The sequence below is a fragment of the Lithobates pipiens genome, unplaced genomic scaffold (assembly GCF_037356315.1).
Source record: "Lithobates pipiens isolate NorthernLeopardFrog02 unplaced genomic scaffold, aLitPip1_a1.2 Scaffold_28, whole genome shotgun sequence".
Classification (NCBI taxonomy): Eukaryota; Metazoa; Chordata; class Amphibia; order Anura; family Ranidae; genus Lithobates; species Lithobates pipiens.
Genome location: NW_027507789.1, coordinates 115,856,540 through 115,877,964, shown reverse-complemented (window position 1 = coordinate 115,877,964; position 21,425 = coordinate 115,856,540). Strand labels below are relative to the sequence as shown.

The following is a 21,425-nucleotide window of genomic DNA, read 5'->3' as shown; positions in this document are numbered from 1 at the left end:
AGTATGTGTGGTGATATGTGGGTGCCGGTCCCTGGTTCACATCAATAAGTGTGGTGATATGTGGGTGCTGGTCCCTGGTTTACATTAATATTTGTGGTGATATGTGGGTCCCGGTCCCTGGTTTACATCAATATGTGTGGTGATATGTGGGTGCTGCCCCTGGTTTACATCAATAAGTGTGGTGATATGTGGGTGCTGGTCCCTGGTTTACATCAGTATGTGTGGTGATATGTGGGTGCCAGTCCTTGGTTTACATCAGTATGTGTGGTGATATGTGGGTGCCAGTCCCTGGTTTACATCAATAAGTGTGGTGATATGTGGGTGCTGGTCCCTGGTTTACATCAATATGTGTGGTGATATGTGGGTGCTGGTCCCTGGTTTACATCAATATGTGTGGTGATATGTGGGTGCTGGTGCCTGGTTTACATCAATATGTGTGGTAATATGTGGGTGCCGGTCCCTGGTTTACATCAATATGTGTGGTGATATGTGGGTGCTGGTCCCTGGTTTACATCAATATGTGTGGTGATATGTGGGTGCTGGTGCTGCCCTTGGTTTACATCAATATGTGTGGTGATATGTGGGTGCCGTTCCCTGGTTTACATCAATATGTGTGGTGATATGTGGGTGCTGGTGCTGCCCTTGGTTTACATCAATATGTGTGGTGATATGTGGGTGCTGGTCCCTGGTTTACATCAATATGTGTGGTGATATGTGGGTGCTGCCCCTGGTTCACATCAATAAGTGTGGTGATATGTGGGTGCTGGTCCCTGGTTTACATCAATATGTGTGGTGATATGTGGGTGCCGGTCCCTGGTTTACATCAGTATGTGTGGTGATATGTGGGTGCCGGTCCCTAGTTTACATCAGTATGTGTGGTGATATATGGGTGCTGGTCCCTGGTTTACATCAATATGTGTGGTGATATGTGGGTGCCGGTCTCTGGTTTACATCAATATGTGTGGTGATATGTGGGTGCCGGTCCCTGGTTTACATCAATATGTGTGGTGATATGTGGGTGCCGGTCTCTGGTTTACATCAGTATGTGTGGTGATATGTGGGTGCTGCCCCTGGTTTACATTAATATGTGTGGTGATATGTGGGTGCTGGTCCCTGGTTTACATCAGTATGTGTGGTGATATGTGGGTGCTGCCCCTGGTTTACATTAATATGTGTGGTGATATGTGGGTGCTGGTCCCTGGTTTACATCAATATGTGTGGTGATATGTGGGTGCTGGTCCCTGGTTTACATCAATATGTGTGGTGATATGTGGGTCCCGGTCTCTGGTTTACATCAGTATGTGTGGTGATATGTGGGTGCTGCCCCTGGTTTACATCAGTATGTGTGGTGATATGTGGGTGCTGCCCCTGGTTTACATTAATATGTGTGGTGATATGTGGGTGCTGGTCCCTGGTTTACATCAGTATGTGTGGTGATATGTGGGTGCTGGTCCCTGGTTTACATCAATATGTGTGGTGATATGTGGGTGCTGGTCCCTGGTTTACATCAATATGTGTGGTGATATGTGGGTCCCGGTCTCTGGTTTACATCAGTATGTGTGGTGATATGTGGGTGCTGCCCCTGGTTTACATTAATATGTGTGGTGATATGTGGGTGCTGGTCCCTGGTTTACATCAATAAGTGTGGTGATATGTGGGTGCTGCCCCTGGTTTACATTAATATGTGTGGTGATATGTGGGTGCTGGTCCCTGGTTTACATCAATATGTGTGGTGATATGTGGGTGCCGGTCTCTGGTTTACATCAGTATGTGTGGTGATATGTGGGTGCTGCCCCTGGTTTACATTAATATGTGTGGTGATATGTGGGTGCTGGTCCCTGGTTTACATCAGTATGTGTGGTGATATGTGGGTGCTGCCCCTGGTTTACATTAATATGTGTGGTGATATGTGGGTGCTGGTCCCTGGTTTACATCAATATGTGTGGTGATATGTGGGTGCTGGTCCCTGGTTTACATCAATATGTGTGGTGATATGTGGGTGCTGGTCCCTGGTTTACATCAATATGTGTGGTGATATGTGGGTGCTGGTCCCTGGTTTACATCAGTATGTGTGGTGATATGTGGGTGCTGGTCCCTGGTTTACATCAATATGTGTGGTGATATGTGGGTGCTGGTCCCTGGTTTACATCAATAAGTGTGGTGATATGTGGGTGCTGCCCCTGGTTTACATTAATATGTGTGGTGATATGTGGGTGCTGGTCCCTGGTTTACATCAATATGTGTGGTGATATGTGGGTGCTGGTCCCTGGTTTACATCAATATGTGTGGTGATATGTGGGTGCTGGTCCCTGGTTTACATCAGTATGTGTGGTGATATGTGGGTGCTGGTCCCTGGTTTACATCAATATGTGTGGTGATATGTGGGTGCTGGTCCCTGGTTTACATCAGTATGTGTGGTGATATGTGGGTGCCGATCGCTGGTTTACATCAATATGTGTGCTGATATGTGGGTGCCGGTCCCTGGTTTACATCAATAAGTGTGGTGATATGTGGGTGCTATCCCTGGACGGTTGTCACCACATTCTTATTGTTAGATGGGTGTCACCTGGTGACAACTCTCATGCTGTCCCAGTGACAATGGTCAGTGGGGGGTCTCCTGAGTTGTGGTAATGTGTGAGGTAATTCCAGGAACTACACAGAGAAGCGTCCCTGATGAACACAGGACAGCCCCGCCCCCTCTCCTCACACGTCACAGCTCGAAAATAAAAGAGCCGAGCAGGGTAAATTCCTGCGCAGAGAAATGAGAGAGAAAGAGAAAACGTCTATTATGTCATTTCCCCTTTAATGAATGAATCCCTAGACAGGGAAATTCCGGCAGTGGGGGAGGGGAGGTGTGTGCGGTGAGTGGGCGGGGACTGAAAGTACAAAACCCTTTGAAGGTGTGTGAGCCCATCAGAGGGGAGTGTGAGGAGACTGAGAGCGGATCTTTGGAGTCTACCAAGTTTTCATAGTCCGGATTAACTACACCGAGAGACACAACATGAAGGGGCTCATCATCGTCATCGCCGTCCTCATGTGTACGGCCGCCGCTGAGTCGGTGAGTGTCCCGCCATGGAGCGGAGACCGGACTGTGTATAGGGGGGGGGGTTGTGTTGTGGGAAGATGTCTACACAGTACGTTTTAGGGGGGATTTAGTCCGTTGAAATGTTTTATTTCTGTATCCTCCCATGTGTTATCTGAATGCTGTCTTCCCCTATGCTTCCAGTGTGGGGGTCCTCTCCTCTGATGTAGTGGTCAGTGGGGTGTATGGGGGTCTTCTGACGTAGTGGTCATTGGGGTGTATGGGGGGGGTCCTCTCTGATGTAGTGGGGTGTATGGGGGTCTTCTGACGTAGTGGTCATTGGGGTGTATGGGGGGTCCTCTCCTTTGTAGTGGGGTGTATGGGGGGGTCCTCTACTCTGATGTAGGGTGTATAGGGGGGTCCTCTCCTGTGTATGGGGGGGGGGTCCTCTCCTCTGATGTGGTGTGTATGGGGAGGTCCTCTCCTGATGTAGTGGTCAGTGGGGTCTATGGGGGTCCTTGTCCCAGGGGATGTAGTGGGCTGTATGGGGGTCCTCTCCTCTGATGTATGGGGGTCCTTGTCCCGGGGGATGTAGTGGGCTGTATGGGGGTCCTCTCCTCTGATGTATGGGGGTCCTTGTCCCAGGGGATGTAGTGGGGTGTATGGGGGGGTCCTCTCCTGATGTAGTGGGGTCTATGGGGGTCCTTGTCCCAGGGGATGTAGTGGGGTCTATGGGGGTCCTTGTCCCAGGGGACATGTGTAAATGTGGGGCTGTCAGTAAAGCGGCACTATAATTGAAGAGGTTGTTCCCTGTAATGTCTTTAGGTCTCACAAACCTAGGAAATGTCCCAAACACTGATTTGGGAACTATTGCTTACTCCAGTCATACAGACCCCCAATGCAGTGTGACAACCATTTGTGTGCAATGCCATATTTCCTTATTTATTTTCAGGCTTGTTCCTTGACCTCGTTCCTTGCACCATAGGCCCCAGGAAATACTGACTACGTCACTCATTCCTGCCTTTTGGCCAGATAACCCGTTGGCACAGGAATTGTATTTGCGTTGACTTAGAAGATATTTAGATTCCAACTTGAGAATGGATTTTTTTTTTGCCTGGGAAGTAAGCTCTTGACTGCCTTATTAGCAGATGTAGTCGTTTCCCCGGAATGTATCATTCTCTTACTCACAAGTAGCTCTGTAAAACAAGAGGCTTTGGATAAACAGGGCAGGAGGAGGAAGCCAAGGATGTGGTGGTGGTATACATCTTACCTGACCCCAGCTGTGTCTTCTGTTTGTTCAGGAGTGTCAGATTAAAGCATCTGTTAGTGTTTGGAAGAAAGTTCTGCCTAGAAATATACAGGCAATCCTGCTAATTATCATTGTACGCTGAATGTACATGTAAGGGGGAAAACAAAATGGAAGGGAAAGACTCAACCACCATCCCCTTGAAGATGCCTGGAGTTATTTGGCTTTGATGTCACGGTACATTAGTGTTGCAACATAGGCCATCCTTTTCTTGCGTAACGTCACATGAGAATTTTCTTTGAGGGTTTTTTTTCCTCTCTCCCTCCATTTCCTAAAATGGGTATCCTTCCTGTTTTGATTTCCCAATACCTAATGATGTAAAGTTTCATTGTGAACACAGAGATTGATGTTCCCATTACTGCTTGGAAAAGATTTTGGACTTCACGATTTCAATTTAGAGCTCATTTTTCAGTTTGGCCTGTGTTATTTTTGGACTAGTGACCATTATGGAGACTATACTGTCCCAAATGCTTATAGAATTGGTCTATAGTCCCCATTTGTAATATGTGAGCATTTGCTATTCTATAATTTCCATGTTGCTCTATAGCCCTTATTAAGGGCTATGATTCTGCAAACAACTATAGCACATGGGAGACCTTTTTAAAGTTAGACTTGTATAATAGTGCAGATGAATTCTAGTAGATTGAGACAATACAATCACGTAGACTAATGTACTAGAGCAGAGGGGTTGTAAGCCAATGTGGAGTCTATGCAGTTATATAATGGGTCTAGAAAGTGACTTTGGACTACAATCACCAAGTCTTATGTAATGGTGCAAACACGCTATGGACCCATGTGAATTCTATGCCGCCACTAAAGTGTGTGTCCCTCAAAATTTTTTTATTTTTTTTGTGCTAGTGGGGAGGTGTGTGTTCTGCCAGTAAATGCCTTATACAGCCCACTTCCTGTTTGTTGCTGGGGGGGAGCTCTCATTCAGTTCCCCAGGGAGGGGGAGATGAGTCATTAGAGGGCCAATGAGAGCTGGAGGTGTGCCTTTGTGTAAATCCAGGAAGTAAACGGACAGCAGCTTCAGCTGCCCACATTGAAAATGGCTGCAGCCAAACTCTGTGGTGGGAGATTTCTGCAGCATATTTGACGTGTGTGTCTTGAAAGCAGACTTTAAGCCTAGGTTCATACACATGCAGTGTTTCCCACACAGCATTGCAATTGCACTGTTTGATGTATTTTTACATTTTACGACTCGTATTTTTACAGTAGGGAACCGGGAAGTGAAGCCGATTCGCTTCACTTCCTGATTCCCTCACCTAGAATGGCAGCAGCTGAGCGATCGCTCGATCGGCCTCGGCTGCCGGCATCGCTGGACCCCAGGACAGTTGTGTCCATTTATAAAGTCAGCAGCTGCAGTATTTATAGCTGCTGGCTTTTAATATATACATACAATTTTTTTTGTACTGGCGGCAGCAATGGATTGTGAACTAGTTGCTGGTTCTACCATTGCTCTTGGTGCCATAGGCCTTCTGTTTCACTTGATTATCCTCCTCTGTAGGAGCTGATTTTGTTCTTGTGCTGATGGGGAAACAAATATTAATTACTGTGTAACCAACTTCCAGACACTTTTTTTTTTTTTTTTATGCAGGCCCTATGAAGCGCAGCACACTAAGGGCAGGGATTGCACTCAATCGGTGATCAGTATATAGTCCTAGCTCTCTAGGTAATATAACATATGGACCATAGAACTGGGTTCACTGTCCCTTTGGTGGACATTGAATTGTAAGATGTGGTTAAATGTTAAACCTGAGTAAGAAACCTACCAGTGTTTGAACCTGGTTGGGTAGACTGAGCTCTTTTTGGAAGCAGTGCGGTATAGACGCTACAATGGTTTTGACCTATGCTTCTAAAGGGGGTGGAGGGGGCTTTGATTGCAGTAGTTCAAAACAAAGTCAGCCTGGCAGTTCAGACAGACTGCTTATAGATTGAGGCCCTGCTAGGGTTATTGTTCTCTGGGTTATCCTCATTTGCATATAAATAATACTGCAGTTTATGAGGTACGAAAGTGTTCCACTTAAAACCATAATTTCCGTTGGAAGGATTAAATTACCATACTCTACAAATCCAGTGCCGGGCCCCTTGTACATTAGCTAAATCATTAATTGGCTGCATGTGAACAGCTAACCAGTGGAGCAGCTCGTAGCTGACCCTCCATCCTGTGTATGGACTGGCTGCAGTCACATGGAGATTGCATCATGGTTGGAAGTATCTGGGTTTGTTCTGGTATGGTCTACTAAAGTAGGACTCGAGTCAATCGATGTTTTAGCTCATTTGGCTGACAGACGGCAGGTTCTTCATATATTAAGATGGCCAACACCAGTAGAATTTTTGTTTTAAACTTTGCCTTTTCTGACTTCTCCAGATGTGGGTAACAGAGGTCACAGCAATAAAGTGAGGGAACTGGCTTTTCCCCACATCCTGGTGGCCAAATCATCATTTTGGTTGGAGTTCTATTTTAATTTTGGATCCATCTTCCTGACAATGGTGTTCATCAGTACATCCCTTCTCCATATTCCAGTTCATTGCACAAACATGGGAGGGGCAGTAGAGTAAATTTTTTTTATTTTACACCCTCCACATGACTAATGATTACTGCATAAGTCAATAACTTCTTTATTTAAATTCTTTCATGTTGCCAGTACTGCACGTCAATTGCATGTTCCTCCCCTCGCTTAGTAATTTCACATGTGCATGACACATCTATGAAGAGAACAGCTGCAGTACTATTCATTCTGAGCCTATGGAGAATGTTTGGAAGAGCTGGCTCTTGGCTTCCTGAAGGCCTTTGTTGTGCCTTCATAGAGTAGTCTTGTAAGCAGGGCTCCAGGTGCCTTTACATGTCGGGTAAACAGCCTGTGCGTGTCTACCTATTATGATGTGTTCATGCTTCACATCCTGACCACGTCATTCCTTAGGACTAAGACTCTTGTTTGTAGACATTTCTCTGTATAGGTCTTTACTTAACCAGGCTTGGCTGCATGATTTTGAGTCCTGCATTTAAAGCCAACCCCAGCTATAATATAGTTCTGGATAGTGGAGGAGGTTTGAATTTTTTGTTGGGATTTGAATGCTTAGTCCATAGACTTCTCCTCTGGTCTGATACCTGTCACTAGACCAGAAGTCTTTTCTCACGGGGACATGAACAGCTGTAAAATCCTGAAGAATCTAACCACCATTTCTCTTCTAGTTGCACCTCATTTCCTGGTGGGGAGAAATGCATCTCATATGGAACTTCGCAGGCAATGACCTGTTCCGCGCCCCCTCCCTCCCCAAATTTTAGATTAAGAAAATATTATTTTTAAACTTTCTATTACATTCATCACAACCTACTTTTTTAAATTGGTACATTTTAGATCTAAAATGTTCATCTTGCTCCTGGAATACTTTGTCCCATGTGTGTGATTTCATAACTGTGCAGGTCCAGCTCAAATCTTTGTCACTAGTGCGTTGGCAAATGGGAGGCCCAGGCTGGCTGTTTATTGGCAACACGCATCATATTCCACAAATGTGCAAGGTTGTGTCTGTTTTTTTTTTTTTTTTTTTCTAAGCAAGTAGATACTGCAAAGAGGTCTCTTATCACTTGCATTATGCCACTGACATGGCCACGAGCCCAGTGCTAACATACTCTGTTCCTTGGCTTTAAGTGTCTAAAAGGGGGGCAGCCTTTGGTTCTCTTGGGGTGGAAATTGGGGAGAATAAAAGCTGCAGCATCAACAGACCACACCACTTTTTTTATTTTATTTATTTTTTGGTATGGAGTGGCCCATGTTCTTCTTTGCAGGGAACCAACCGTATACTGCTCTAGGTAAATTTCTGTTGCCATGGCATGCCAGTTCTTGGAACGTTATAATATGCTGAAATCCACACAAACTATGAAAGCTGACCAGAAACTCTAGCTATGCAACTGAAACCTAATATAGGCAAAATCTTACATGCCAAAGAATTGATTATGATCCAGGACCCTCTGTCAGAGCATAGCCAGCCTGGTGACCTCACTTCAACTCTAACAAATACAGCTAGATGCCCAGCCCCAGTCTGACTGGAAAGGAGCTGCAGTATGTTGTAGAGGTCACCCCTCACTCTGCTTTCTACTCCTGTCAGCCATCCCTTTCATTATATTAAAGTCTTAAGCCTCATACACATGGATGTTTTTACAGCAGCCTTTTTGAGATTTTTTTTTTTTTTTTTTTTTTTGCTGCTTAAGAACGCCACTCCATGTTGTTCAATAGGCTCATACACACCAGGCTTAACGCTGTGTTAAGCATTGTCCAGCTTTTCAGTCTCTAGTCAAAATCTAGACTGGATGGCGGTTCACAAGTTGTCCATTCCTATGGACTACCGACAAACTTCTTGGCATCCTGAGGGCAGCCAGCCATTTGTTTTGCCCAATATTGTAAAATACAAGGATTTTTCTGCTCTGCCCTAGGAAAATCTTGCATGAGTTACATAAAGTTAACAGCTATCTTGTTTCCTTTTGAAATGGAAAAGTACAATTCCCTTTATACAGGTTTCACAATCGCGTACGGACATGTTTATCTGAGAGTGAAAAAGAATAGCTCTATTGTACGGATGTGCTTTGTTCCAACAGGTGCTTGTCCCGTGTTCCAACTGCGTTATCTCCTTTTACAGCTTTCTCTGATTTGCTTTACTTGATCAATTTGCTGACCTGAGATGAAGCGGTTTGCTTTAGGCTCTTCGCACACTGAAGCTCAAGTCTTTTCTGGACGCCAGATTACTGGCAGAAAACGTGCTTTTAACAGCGTTTTGTACTAGCGTTTGAGCGTTTTCAATAAAAGAGGACACTCCAAAAATCCCACAGTGCATTTGGCGGTGAAAAATGGCACTTTGAACGCGAATTTCTGGCGTTCAGAAAAAAAGCCCATAAACTCCACTGCTCATTAAAGCTAAAAGTCCATGTGTGCATAGACACATAGGCTAACATAGAGTGGAGTTTATAAAATAAAAAGCCAAAACTCCAATAAACTGCAGTTTATGAGCTCCAGTGTGCATGGAGCCCAATTGTAGGTTGATTAGTTTTAGGGCTGCAACTGACTATTTTCATCTATTGGCCAATTTTATTATATTAATCAGATATTGACCTTTTTTTAAAGTGTGGTATACTATGTAGTTTATATGTAAAATAAAAAAAAAGCCAATTCTTAAATGGCTCTATGCAGTGGTAAATATAAATGACCAACTAATATGGTTGGGGTTAAATTTGCCCCCGTTCAACCTGAGTATCTTTGCAGGGTTTCACTATGCTCAACATGCAGAATCCTCATGTGACTCTAATGTGAGTGCCCGCAAATATGCCGTTATACTCCAGTTTTTGCACCTGAACTGCCCTACCTGGCCCTGCTCAAGACACAACAGCACAAGCTTGAGGCTCCATGCACACTGGGCTTATTTCACATCAGTCCCTACCCTCAAAGAGCTTACAACCTAGGGTCCCTAACACACATACATACTAGAGCCAATTTAGATCGGATCTGAGTAACCTACCAGGAAACCCACATGGGCACAAGGAGAACATGCAAATGCCAGGCAGATGGTGTTGTGGTCGGGATTTGAACCAATGGCTTAAATTGGTTTTCTTTGGTGTCAAACAAAAAAGCTTGCATTTTTTTTTTTTTTTTGTACAAAGTTTAGGAGAGCTAGTGGCAGAAATACCCACAGCTGTCTACTGGTGTAGAATAGAAGCAATATTCAAATGTAGCATAAAGCCTACATTCGCATTTATAGGGGGGGGGGTGGCTTTTTTTTGCATATATTAAAGATCGGTGTTTAAGAGGTAGGAAAAGCCCCTCTGATTCTGAACCACAACCCATTACTTGGAGCAACCAGATGAGGTGTTCTCCTGGGGAGGTAAACTTTGTAAACTGTCCCTTTTCTGCATAATTACTTTGTGCCTATTTCTATGGAGCCTGGCACTATTGGTGTGCAAATGACATTACCCTGTAATCGGGACTCTCTGCATGATCCCAGGTCTAGGCAAACAACTGATTCATTACTGATAGCCACAGTCAATAAAATAGAGGTCAGGCAATGAAATGGATTTCACTGTAGACACTTTTATTATGCAGTCTACTAAAGTGTTAATTTCCTGTTTCCAAAAAGACCAAATTGGGCATTGTTTGTCCAGCAGCAAATGTACTCCAAGATGTTGGCTGATCTCTCCTGTACAAAAATTTGAAGGGTGAGCAACCTTGGCATGCCAGGAGTTGTGAGACTTCATTCCATGAGGTGGCTACAAGCAGGACTTTCAAAGGCATGATGGAATTTGTAGGTGCCTACCCCTAGTCTATAGGCTCTTCACTGAGAATATAAACCTTTTCTGGTCACACTCCTTTTCTTAGAATATTGAACTATTCTATCACTATAAATCCTGTGCAATTCTAGTGTTCAGGATTTTTTAGGAGTAACACTTGGCTTTCACTCTTGTTCAGACTTTGTGTTCGGTGATGCTCCCAGTGTTTCTCATTAAGGCCATTTAGTACATCTCTGCTTCTAACTTTAAGATCCATTCATCACTAAATTTGGATTGTATGGAGACCATCTGTATAGTTACATACAGGGTGAAGAAGCCTGAGCACCCTGGATTTCTATTCTATAAATTCACTTCACCTTAAGACACCTTGTGGGGGGTATTGTTGTGGGGATGTCTCTATCCTTAATGTGCTGTGATTACCTTTTGCTGTTTTCACCAAACATGTACAGACAAACTCTGAGCCCTGTCCTACTCTCAGGAAGCCCCCCCCCGGCTTGGAATCTCTCCCCTCCATGAAGTTTGCTTCATTCTTAAAGAAGGAATTTCCTGTCTCCAGTGCAGATTGAGGGGCTGGTTTAGCTTTCTTCTACAGCATGTTTTAATTCCAGTGCTCTGATCTGTGTATAACAAAGACATCACATGGATGTCTCAGAACTGCTCCTGGCCTGAACTTTCATTCTCAATGTCAGATATGAAGTCAACAACAAATGGCTACATTGCATTGTCCCACCAATATTTTGGCTTTGCTTGGATTCACATATCTATTTATTTTTTCCTCCTCTGGCTTGCATGTGCCACTCTATAGCAGCCATTCTCATTGGGGTTCTGTGGAACCCTAGAGTTTCACCCTTGAGCTGTGGCTGCCCTCTCTCCTAGGGCCTGCATAGTTTGGAGTCCAGTGTCGCTTGGCAAAGCCAGCAGCGTAACGACCAAAAATCATGTTTGCAAGGGGGCATTCTGTCCCCTTGCCACCAAATTAACAGGGTTCCTCTGGTCAATTTTTTTTTTTTTTTCTCATCTTGCAAGGCTATAGGATAGTAAATAAAATGATTAAAAAAAACAGCTTGCAGATCTGCACCCTTACCAGTCTCTTTGTAGATGAGTAGTCTCTGCTCATAGTCTGCATTTGGTTGGCGGATGTAATGGGGCCCAGATGGTTGGCTGTTTTGCTGCCTGCCCTCTAGGAAGCCAAGTTCTTAGATGGAAAGTGCAGACCTTCATAGTGTGTGTGTCTTCTTAAAAGCTCCCCCTCCCATCTTGGATGCTTTGCATACTTCAACTGTGTTTTTTCAATCAAGTTTGACCAGTAGGATTCCGTGAGAAGGAGAAAATTGAAGACTAGTATTTGAAACCATGTAAATATAGCTAGAGTACATTCTTCTAGCATGGTCTGTGTACGTGATTTACTGTAAAGGAATGACTGTGCAAACCAGGGCGCTGCTCTCCCTTATTGTGCTTGGTTTTTAAACACAAAATACATTTCTATTACCCCTTTGCCATCCATTGACATGTAATGGAAGCATGTTGAACTGTTCTGTCCCAGAGACTGACCTTGTTAGGAGTACAGCTTATCTTGAATGCTAGCTAAATATTATCCACATTGGTTACTATATACAGCATGGGGGGGGGGGGGGGGGGGACGGGACTTGTTTTCTTGCTCTTGTAAAACAATTAGGCAATGCATATTGCAAGAACATGGAATGCTGCAGATCTGTTAATGTACTTAACCTTGTTAGAGTCCCATCTGTGTCTACGTACATATGTAAAACCACAGGCTTTCCTATCAAGGCTGCTATACCTCATGGTGGATTTTCTTTTGGGGTGCCCCCCCCCGGTACTGATTCTCCCACTGGGGAGGAGAATGAAGCTGTTAAACCAACACACCCCCCACTGTGCCATTGTATTCCAACAGCGGGACTCCTGTCAGAATACATTGATTAGTGACTGGAGCCTGTTGGCTACAGCCAGCTGATTGAAAGTTTTCCAACAGTTCCCACTCAACAGAAGTTGATGGTTTAGATCAAGTTCTTCTGTCAAGAGGCAACATCTGTAGATGGAGTGCAATTTCTGACTAACCTATTGGTAGCTTAAAGTGACAATGGCTTTAACATCCATGCGTCTCCGTCACTTAATGGTCCTGTAATCTTTTTCATGAAATTTTACTGTTTGCTTTGCAACTTCCATGTTGTGATCTGGTTGCTGCAAGTTAAACTACTAGATGTTTCTTCCCTGTACTAATACATCTGGAATATTGGTAAGATGGTTGGCACATTTTTGCTTGGTTCTCCAATGCTGTAATGCAGTTGGTGACTTCCACTGGTTATCTGGTCATGTCAGAAGACCCCTATTATAGTGGCCTTTTTTAGGGCCCTCTACATGAGCTGTGTGTACACAGGCAGATGTAAACACACATGTCCGAGTTGGTTAACTGACTGCAAACTGATGCAACTTGGAACAGGAATTCATCATCTGTGCCTTGGCACAAAATATGACTCAAATGATGACTCCTGTGTGAAAGGCCCTCATAGGAATCTGTGTTCAATCTGTAAGAGGCTGTTTAGGCCTCTTCTGATATATTTGTAGTCACTAGAACTTTTACTTTTCAGCATTTGTATATTTTCACCCACCTCTTCATTGTAATGTTCTTCATATTTTGTTAGGTGTGTTCCTGTAAATCGGGTGTGGTTGTAACACTTGCTGTAAGACTTATTTACCAACCTGTTTTTAATTATTGTAATATCTGCTTCGGAATGCTTTCTATGCTGACATTAACAGTGTTCCTGCCAAAGGTATAGGTGCATTTTTTAATGTGGAGACTTTTTATTTTTTAGCGAGAGCATTTTCCCCCTTCCAGACTGTAAAAGGGAATCCCTCTTGGTTATTGAGGGATTCCTGCTGAGTTATTGTGACAGTGGGGAGACTTCCCTGCAGTCCAAATACACTGATCTGCTCCACTGGCTATAGCCAGTAGTGCTAATCAGGAGAAGGCTGGTTGTAAACAAGTTGTTTGCTCAACTTGTGTACAACCAGGCTGCCCATGCATGAATTTAAATTTGACTGGTCCCTGCTAAGAAGGCTTTAGCCCTTCTGAATGGGTTGGTCATCTTCAGCCCTCATTGACTTGCTATAGTACCAGGATGGTGTCAATGGCAGGTCCACCTAGAACCAATAACCTAGTCTTCGGGAGATTGCTTGAGTTTTGTTTACCTAGGGGCCACTTTATCCAGGGACTTGATCGGAAGTTTACAGCTGTGGCTATTGCCATGGGATGGCCAGAGAAAGTGGGAAGTCTTCTGCTCCGGAGTCGGTCGGTTTTTGTCATCCTTGTGTCCCAACTATGAAAAGGCTTTTTATAGCCCCTTTATAAAAAAATAAATAAAAAAAACCTTGTAGTTCATGAGTTTACTACCATACTATAAACTTACCTAGGTTTTGTGGCATATTTATGATTTTTTTTTTTTCACCCTACTGTAATGCAGATACGAGAAACTGAGACGATGGACCCTAATGGAATGTTTGACCTTATGGAGTCCTCTGGGTCTCTACCTGATGACGAGGATTTGGATGACTATTATGATGACATGGATGTGGATTTGGATTCGGATTCAGATGAAGGGTCTGCCTCTGGAGGTAACTTGTTTAGATCAGTTTTAAACATAACATGCATAAAACCTCTGAAAACACTTTGTTCTAATGATGTACTGAGGTGCCCAATGGGTCTATATATCGCCAATGTATAAATATACTGAGCATGCTCTGTGACCCAAAATGGAGTCACTTTGATGTGAACACTTTGTACATGCTGGCTTTATATCTCTAAAGATGTCATGTGGAAACAGTGCAGCAGGCTTATTAAAATGCCTACAAGGATAGTTTTAAGGTGCTGTTGTATGAAAGTGGATAGGTCCACTTTATAAAGAGAAACTGCTGCCATGGGCCGGAAAAATTACTTGTATGGTGTTCAAAGCATAAATGACAGTTTACTACTTTCTGCCCCCCCTTTTTTTTTTTTTTTTTTTTTTTTGTATTCCTTCCTTGCACATAGGCTCCAAGTATATCTCTGTAGCCTACAGGATGTGTTGAAACATTTGGCACATAAATGCATAGGAAAGATAAACAAGGTGTGGTTAGCATAGAATTGGGGGGGGGGGGGGGGGGGGGGGCGTGCAACAGCAAGATTTGGCGCTCTGAGTAGCTTATGTTCTAAAACGTGAGTCTGCTGAAATGTGGTGGGGGATCTTTAGTTGGCTATAATGGAACAGTGGTCAGCAAAGCACACGTTATAGAAATGCTGGTGAGCAGATATATGTGCATAGGTGTTATAATTGCTAGTCAAGTGTGTTTGACTAATGGCTTATCTATGGCCAATACCGGTAAATTTGAGTCTTCAGATTATCTAGTTTGATGGGCTATCAGTTTTTTTTTTTTTTTTTTTTTTTTTTTTTTTTTTTTAGCGATCCTATCACAGGTGCCTTTTTAAAAAACAAAAAAAAACCTTTTTAAGAAACGACAGAACCTTTTTGCTTAATCCCATTGATATAAGTAGGTGTAATATTGTCCTGACTCATGAAAGTCTTGTCTACTACCCTTTTGGTTTTACTGAATGTGATAAAACCTTTGACATGTATACTGATATTTTATCTTAATCTGCTTTACTCCTTTGCAGATGATATGGATGACCTTGAATCAACTCTGGACACACCCACTGTGAGTATTGAGTTTAGAATGTACTTCTGCATCACTCCGATCCTCTGCTGGGGGGGGGGGAGGGGGAGAGATTCTTTTCCAGTGTGTTGGGTCTTTTGTTTCTTCAGAATCCTTGAATATTTTTAATAACTAGTCTCATTTTATGTGAATCTGCAGTTCTAATGTTTACACAGTATGCATTTTATTTTTGCCTGGGGGAGGGATGAGAATACTGGAGTTGCTTAGTTGGCTGCCATCTCTTGTTCATAAGCCCACCATAGTTAAAACCAGGAGTACTTAACAAGCTGTTGCAGATAAAACATACAAACATACCCTTTCAGAGTAAAGGAACACTGAGGCTTTTTTTTTTTTTTTTTTTTTTTTTTTTTCTTCTTGCATACTTTTGCTGGAAAGTTGTAGTAATAAATTCCTCATCAATTGCAGACTACTATGGGTAACAAGATTCCAGAAAACAACGTCATTGACTTGAAGAAGGATGTCCTCCAGATTGATAACGAGATAATACACAAGAAGAATCTCATACCTGATGATTCTGAACCATCCAATGAAATCTCCATGGCTAGCACTGCCAACAGCTTCTTCAGCAAGACTGAAGTTATAGTCGGTAGGTTCATTTTTATTAACCCACTTTCTTCCATATAGCATGTTTAGATTTCTGTACAGTTCCTGTTTGTACTATACTGCATTGCTGTATGCTTTCCTTTGGAAGAAAAAGCAATGCGAAACAAGCAAAATCCCATTCATTTCAATGTCACCTGAAAAACACCTTGAGCTCAAACTGCTTCTTTGGGGCAGGTTACAGGCTTTTACACTAGTGACCTGCACAAAATTGTGCAGCTTTGAAACACTCAGGTGTGAATGCAGCCTTACTGGATGTGTGGTCATGTGTATAAACTGGAAATATGCATGTGATCCTTTTGGAGCAATTAAGGTTTCTGGCTGAAACGGGGTGTTTGATATCTAACACTAATGTCTGCATATTCACTAAAGGCTTGTTTTAACATGTGCAGTAGCTCTGTGAAAAGTGATCCACCATGAATTGCTCATCAGAGGCAATTAGACTGAGAAGGCATTGGCTTATTTACCAAAGCTAAAGGGCAAAATTGGCCACATTTCAGAGCTTGTATAGGCTTTAGCAATAAAACCTGGAAGTTGATTTCCTCTGCAGAATTGTGATCAGTTTTGCCATCTAGCTTTAGCAAGTAAACTCCATTGTTTCCTCACACCTTGTTTTTAACTAAAAGCCTGCATCAGTTCACATTTAACTTTTATTTGAGGTGGCTGGTAAAATTCCCCACTCCACCCTAATTGCAAGCGATTGAACTTTAAGCGACACGCAAATCTTCTCCTTCTGTGTGCTTTTTTTTCCTTGCAAGCTATTTGTGTATTTATAAGTGAAACTTCTCCGATTGCTAAGCTTCAGGAAGTGAACAGAGGAATTGCCTTTAGTAAACTTGCCCTACTGTAATGGACAATTTAGAATCAACTGTTTAAATTCACAAGCTAAACAAAGAAGCTCTGATTGCTATTCTCCCATTGGGAAGATGCTAGTTTCCTGATTCTAGCCTGGTACAGTGGTGTTTCCTTTGTTTAACCCTGTTGTTGGAGCCGCTGTAGTAACTATCCATAGTTAATACAGTGATCCCACTGAGCTGTTGTGGTTTGACAGGGACACCCTCCCCCTGAACAATCCAATCGGCACGCTCTGCCATTGACTGACTGAATACTGGTTGGGAGCCAGTTGGCTGCTTGTTTTCCAGCATGCTGTCCAGCCAAATGGCCAGCTTCTGTCAGGGTGCCATACACAAGGGCTGAATGCTCTGGTTTCAATTTTTTATTGAACCAGACGATATCTTCCAACATTTGGCGTGTGTGTATCAAGTCTGGTCTGACTCCTTTTTTTTTTTTTTTTTTTTTTAACTGTCAGTTCGATAAAGAACGCGCACTCAAACTGTGCACATGCTTTACCAGGGAACAAAGTATGTCTGTAATGTTAAACTTTTTTTTTTTTCTCCCCTTACAGCTCTTGTTGCTGGTGCTCTAGTTGGCCTGCTGTTTGCCATCTTCATCATTGTATTGTTGGTCATGCGCATTAGGAGGAACAAAGGAGACCTCACCTATGATGCAGTGAAAAAGCCCATCTACAAGAAGGCTTCTACAGTTGAGGCATAGACTTTAAAATCTTTTGACTGAACTTTTTGAAATGCATAATGGACCCAAGAAACGCCTTTTTGCGTAAACATGCATTCCTATTACTGCATCAAGAGATTTATTTTTCTTTCAAGAAACCGTTATGACTTTCCCAGTTAAAGTGCATTGAAATGATGCAAAATAAGCTGTTGTGTTGACTCTCTAAAGCTATAATGCTTGCCATAGTCTCTGGACTGGCAAACTTTTTTTTTTTTTTTTTCCTCCTCCCCCCCAGATGTCTGAACTGTTGCAAAACAAATGTGGATGGTAAATTTTGGGGTACACTACATAAAAGATGGACTTTATTTATGTTCATTATACATAACGCTAATACACATACTATTTAATTTGTCAGACTTTACACTGCAGTTTTTCTAGGATCAGCAATCATTTGTATTTTGAATGACAGCCACCATTACTGGAGGGGGAAAGCCCTGCAGCCCCCCCCCCCCCCCCGCAATCGGTCCAGCCTTAATGTGGTCCACTGTTGGGCAACCTGTATCCTCAGCTATTGAGGCATTGTATTGTCAAGTGCCCTACTGGCTGCCAAGGCACATCGGGAGTGCTTAATAGCTGGATGTCAACTTGCTGCTTATTCTTGGTGTGGAGCAATAGAGCTCCTATGCTTGTGCCATCACTATTGAAACGGTTTCAACAAATGTCAAATTGGCATACTTGGGCACACAATTGTGGCTTGGAGTCGTATTGCTTACCCCCAGTATATTCCGGAAAATTTTTGGGATTGTGTGGAAAGAAAAATGGATTTTGTACCTACAAATTACCCCATGATTGCTGTTTTAACTTTGAGCATCAGTTGCCACACTTAAAATAAGTAAAATGTACAAAGCTCACTTTTTTTATCTAAGCGCATATCTTTCATGTGTTCGAATGAATGACTCGGTGTGTTAAAGTAAACATGTGCAAAAAAAATTGCTAGTTTTGGTACAGCAGACTTTTATTTTTTATTTTTGGGATGTTAGAGTTTTGAAGTGAATACTTACTTTTTATATTCGCTTTGTTAGGTTACGTGTTTATTATTGATTGTGTTTGTAGAAATTTGTTGAAAATAAAATTCTACTTTTTTGTAATTTAACTTGTGTGACACCACCCCCTTGTTTCATAGTAACCTGTGTGTAATGTATATACATATAATATATTTTTATACAAAGGGCATTTTCTTGTGAACCTGTCACCAACTATTTTGATAAACTTTTTTTTTCTTTTTTTTTTTTTCTATTTTTGGCAGCGGTTTGAAAATGAGACCTGAGCTGTATTCCTAATTTGGAAGTCATCCCAGCTAAAAAAAAGTAGAACCTAACAGTGCATTGGAGAGGTCTTCCAAAAAAAGGGGGGACAGTCTTTTGCACTGCCTATGATGCCAAAATAATTGTGACAGGCTCACTTTAAATACAGGGCAGTTGCTAAATTACATTTCTATCTTGTAAGTGCAGTCACAATGGTTTCCTTATGTACAACTGCTCTGTATGTCATTCAGTTCTTCACACAGTACAGTTTCAAGTTTTTTGTTTTTTATATCTTGTAAAATATTTTGTAGCAACTATTAAATATTTATATTTCACAACTTTTAATGGCCGTTTTTTTACTTTCAGCCTTTAACGCAAGATGTTTCAATCCACTTTATGGTGGGGGTTTGTGTGGGTTTTTTTTTTTCAGCAGTAATAAACCCAAAAACTAAATATTACATTGCAGCTCATCAACTAGATTTGGTGGCTGCATTGACTTGCTTTCTGACAATCCAGCCAGTGATTCTTTTCAATTTACCTGTCCAGCAAGTGACAGGCCCCTTTCACACTGCTGGGCTGCGGTTTGGCTACACCATCAGTTTTACTTTGATTTTTCTATTATGCCTTGTGTGTTTGGTGCATTTTCTGAAAGCGCCCAAAAATGCAAGATTCTTGATGCAATTTCAGAAGGTGCTAAACAGAACATAGATGTCTGTGGGTAACGTGTGTAAAAACCACAGGTGCACTACAGCCAAACTGTAGCAAAGCAGTATGAAACTGCTCTTAGAGTTGAGACCAATCATTTAACACTGACAGTTCTTGCCATAGTCTGATCTTTTAGTCATGTAAAATTGCGCCCCCCCCCCCTTCGACACCCTAAGACTGGAAGTGTTGCTGTCCAGATCACAAGGTTCTAAAAAAAATAATGTATTGAAGGACTGGTAATCTGTTTGGGTTTAATACTGATGTGAGGCTCGTTTTCATGTCTACAGGCTCGGCTCTGGGGAAGGGGGGGGGGGAAGAAACACCTGCATCAGTTGCAGGATTTCTCACTTCTCTAACTAAACGGGTTTGTTAGCCTGCTACTAGAAATACGCAAAATTGTAACACAAGACACAGAATTGTTAGTACCCTGTGCTAACAACCCTCCCTGATGCCCCAGCAGACTCGGTTTCATTTTGCCTAGTGAAGGAGAATGACCTAGGAACCCTTTAAGCTTTTTTTTTTTTTTTTTTTTTTTTTTTTTATATATCTGCAGGATATATACTTTTGCGCAAGATGGAAGATCTCGGGATCTTTCATCAACTGCCGGCTAAGTTATCCTTGTAGTCCCCAGTCCAGCCATCGAGCGTGTGCAGGTCACAGCTAAGGCTCGGCAGGCCACGACATACCTCAGCTCCAGAGGTGGTCGGTGAGATTCAATGCTTCGGGATATACATATGACCGGGCTACTGATGTCTGGATCACAGTATACTGGGCCAGCAGCCACCCTGTAACTGCGCAGGAGTGGGCCTGTGATGGAATGTCTCAGCTCTTCAGGACTGGTAAGTACGGCTCTCCCTCCCTCGGGGTTGAGCTGCTGGGAGGTCAATTCAGGGGGGCCACCTTCTCCCCCCCCCTACCAAGGGCCATTTTGGCTAAGGGCAGAGCAGATTCCCCTTGTGAGCCTCAGCGGCCATTTTCTATGGGATTTTCCTGTTAGTTGCATTGACGGTCATTTTATTGAAGCCTGAGCGCCCTCTTCACCACAGTTCCCTTGTGACAGCATGCCATGTGCTATCACATACTGTTTCCTGTGTATACAAGACGCTGGGTGGCCATTACCTGAATGCTGGTGCAAGCTCTGCAGATCATTTCACTGCTTTTCTACAGCTGCTGCCAGCAGTTTCTTCACTCCAACTAGGTAACCTGGGGACTACAGGCACGGCTAGTAACCATCACAGAATGCCCCAGGGTGGTGCAGCTGGGGCTAGGATCCCCCCCAGCAGCAGGAGGGTGGGACCTTCACTGTCCTAGTTCCCTTTCAGGTGGCAGGCAGGGTAGGGTCAGCATGGCTTCAGAAACTGTTTTTCTTTGCCTGAAATCCAGGCTATTGCAACCGGGTCACCTGGGGATAGCGCTGTGCCCATGGACACCCTGACAGCGGTCCTGAACTCTTGTTGCAAAAAATAGAGGTGGTATGTGGAAGGAAAGGTGCATGTAAAAGGCCCCTCCCTGTCCTCTGGGGAGAGCTTTGATGCAGACTTGGGGCCCTGCTGCAGCTGGTGATCCCTGCTCTGACCTATCAGACGAGGCTGACCAGGACCATTTGGACAGCGAGGATGAGCCTGGTTCTGGGCATGATAAAGCGCTTGTTGGAGCACATATCACAGCTGTGCGTGATACCCTGAAGATCCAGGAGCCAGTAGATTCCTCTGCTGATGTATCGGTCCCTTTTGGGTCCTGCAAGCCAGCATGTTCACCTAAGGTTTTCCTGTTTTTTGACAAGTTCATCTACAGGCAATGGGGTCGGCCGCAAAGGACCTTTTCGGTCCCCAAAAACATGCCAGTGTGTTACCCCTTTGAGGAAAGCCTTCTCAGGAAGTGGTCGGCTCTTGCGGTCATTGACCCCCCCCCCCCCCCCCCCCCCAACTATCTAGGTTAAATAAAGTAACCATGATCCCGGTTGAGGGGACTCCT

The 21,425-nt window shown here is 43.3% G+C and overlaps 1 protein-coding gene across 1 annotated transcript; it reads left to right on the top strand.

Annotated features, from left to right (window-relative positions):
- The first annotated feature begins 2,890 nt into the window (after window positions 1-2,890).
- Window positions 2,891-19,091, top strand: LOC143935582 (syndecan 4-A-like). The gene is made up of 5 exons (XM_077459562.1): window positions 2,891-3,058; window positions 14,085-14,235; window positions 15,272-15,312; window positions 15,736-15,916; window positions 17,336-19,091. The coding sequence occupies exons 1-5, from the start codon at window positions 3,002-3,004 to the stop codon at window positions 17,482-17,484; spliced, it is 579 nt and encodes a 192-aa protein (XP_077315688.1). The 5' UTR covers window positions 2,891-3,001; the 3' UTR covers window positions 17,485-19,091.
- Window positions 19,092-21,425: the final 2,334 nt, after the last annotated feature.

What these genes read in the sequence shown, in the direction of transcription:
- LOC143935582 (XM_077459562.1), top strand. Translation starts at nt 3,002, where the DNA reads ATGAAGGGGCTCATCATCGTCATCGCCGTCCTCATGTGTACGGCCGCC. An exon ending in TGAAGGGTCTGCCTCTGGAG is followed by an intron (nt 14,236 to 15,271) that starts GTAACTTGTTTA and finishes ACTCCTTTGCAG; the next exon opens with ATGATATGGATGACCTTGAA. An exon ending in CAACTCTGGACACACCCACT is followed by an intron (nt 15,313 to 15,735) that starts GTGAGTATTGAG and finishes CATCAATTGCAG; the next exon opens with ACTACTATGGGTAACAAGAT.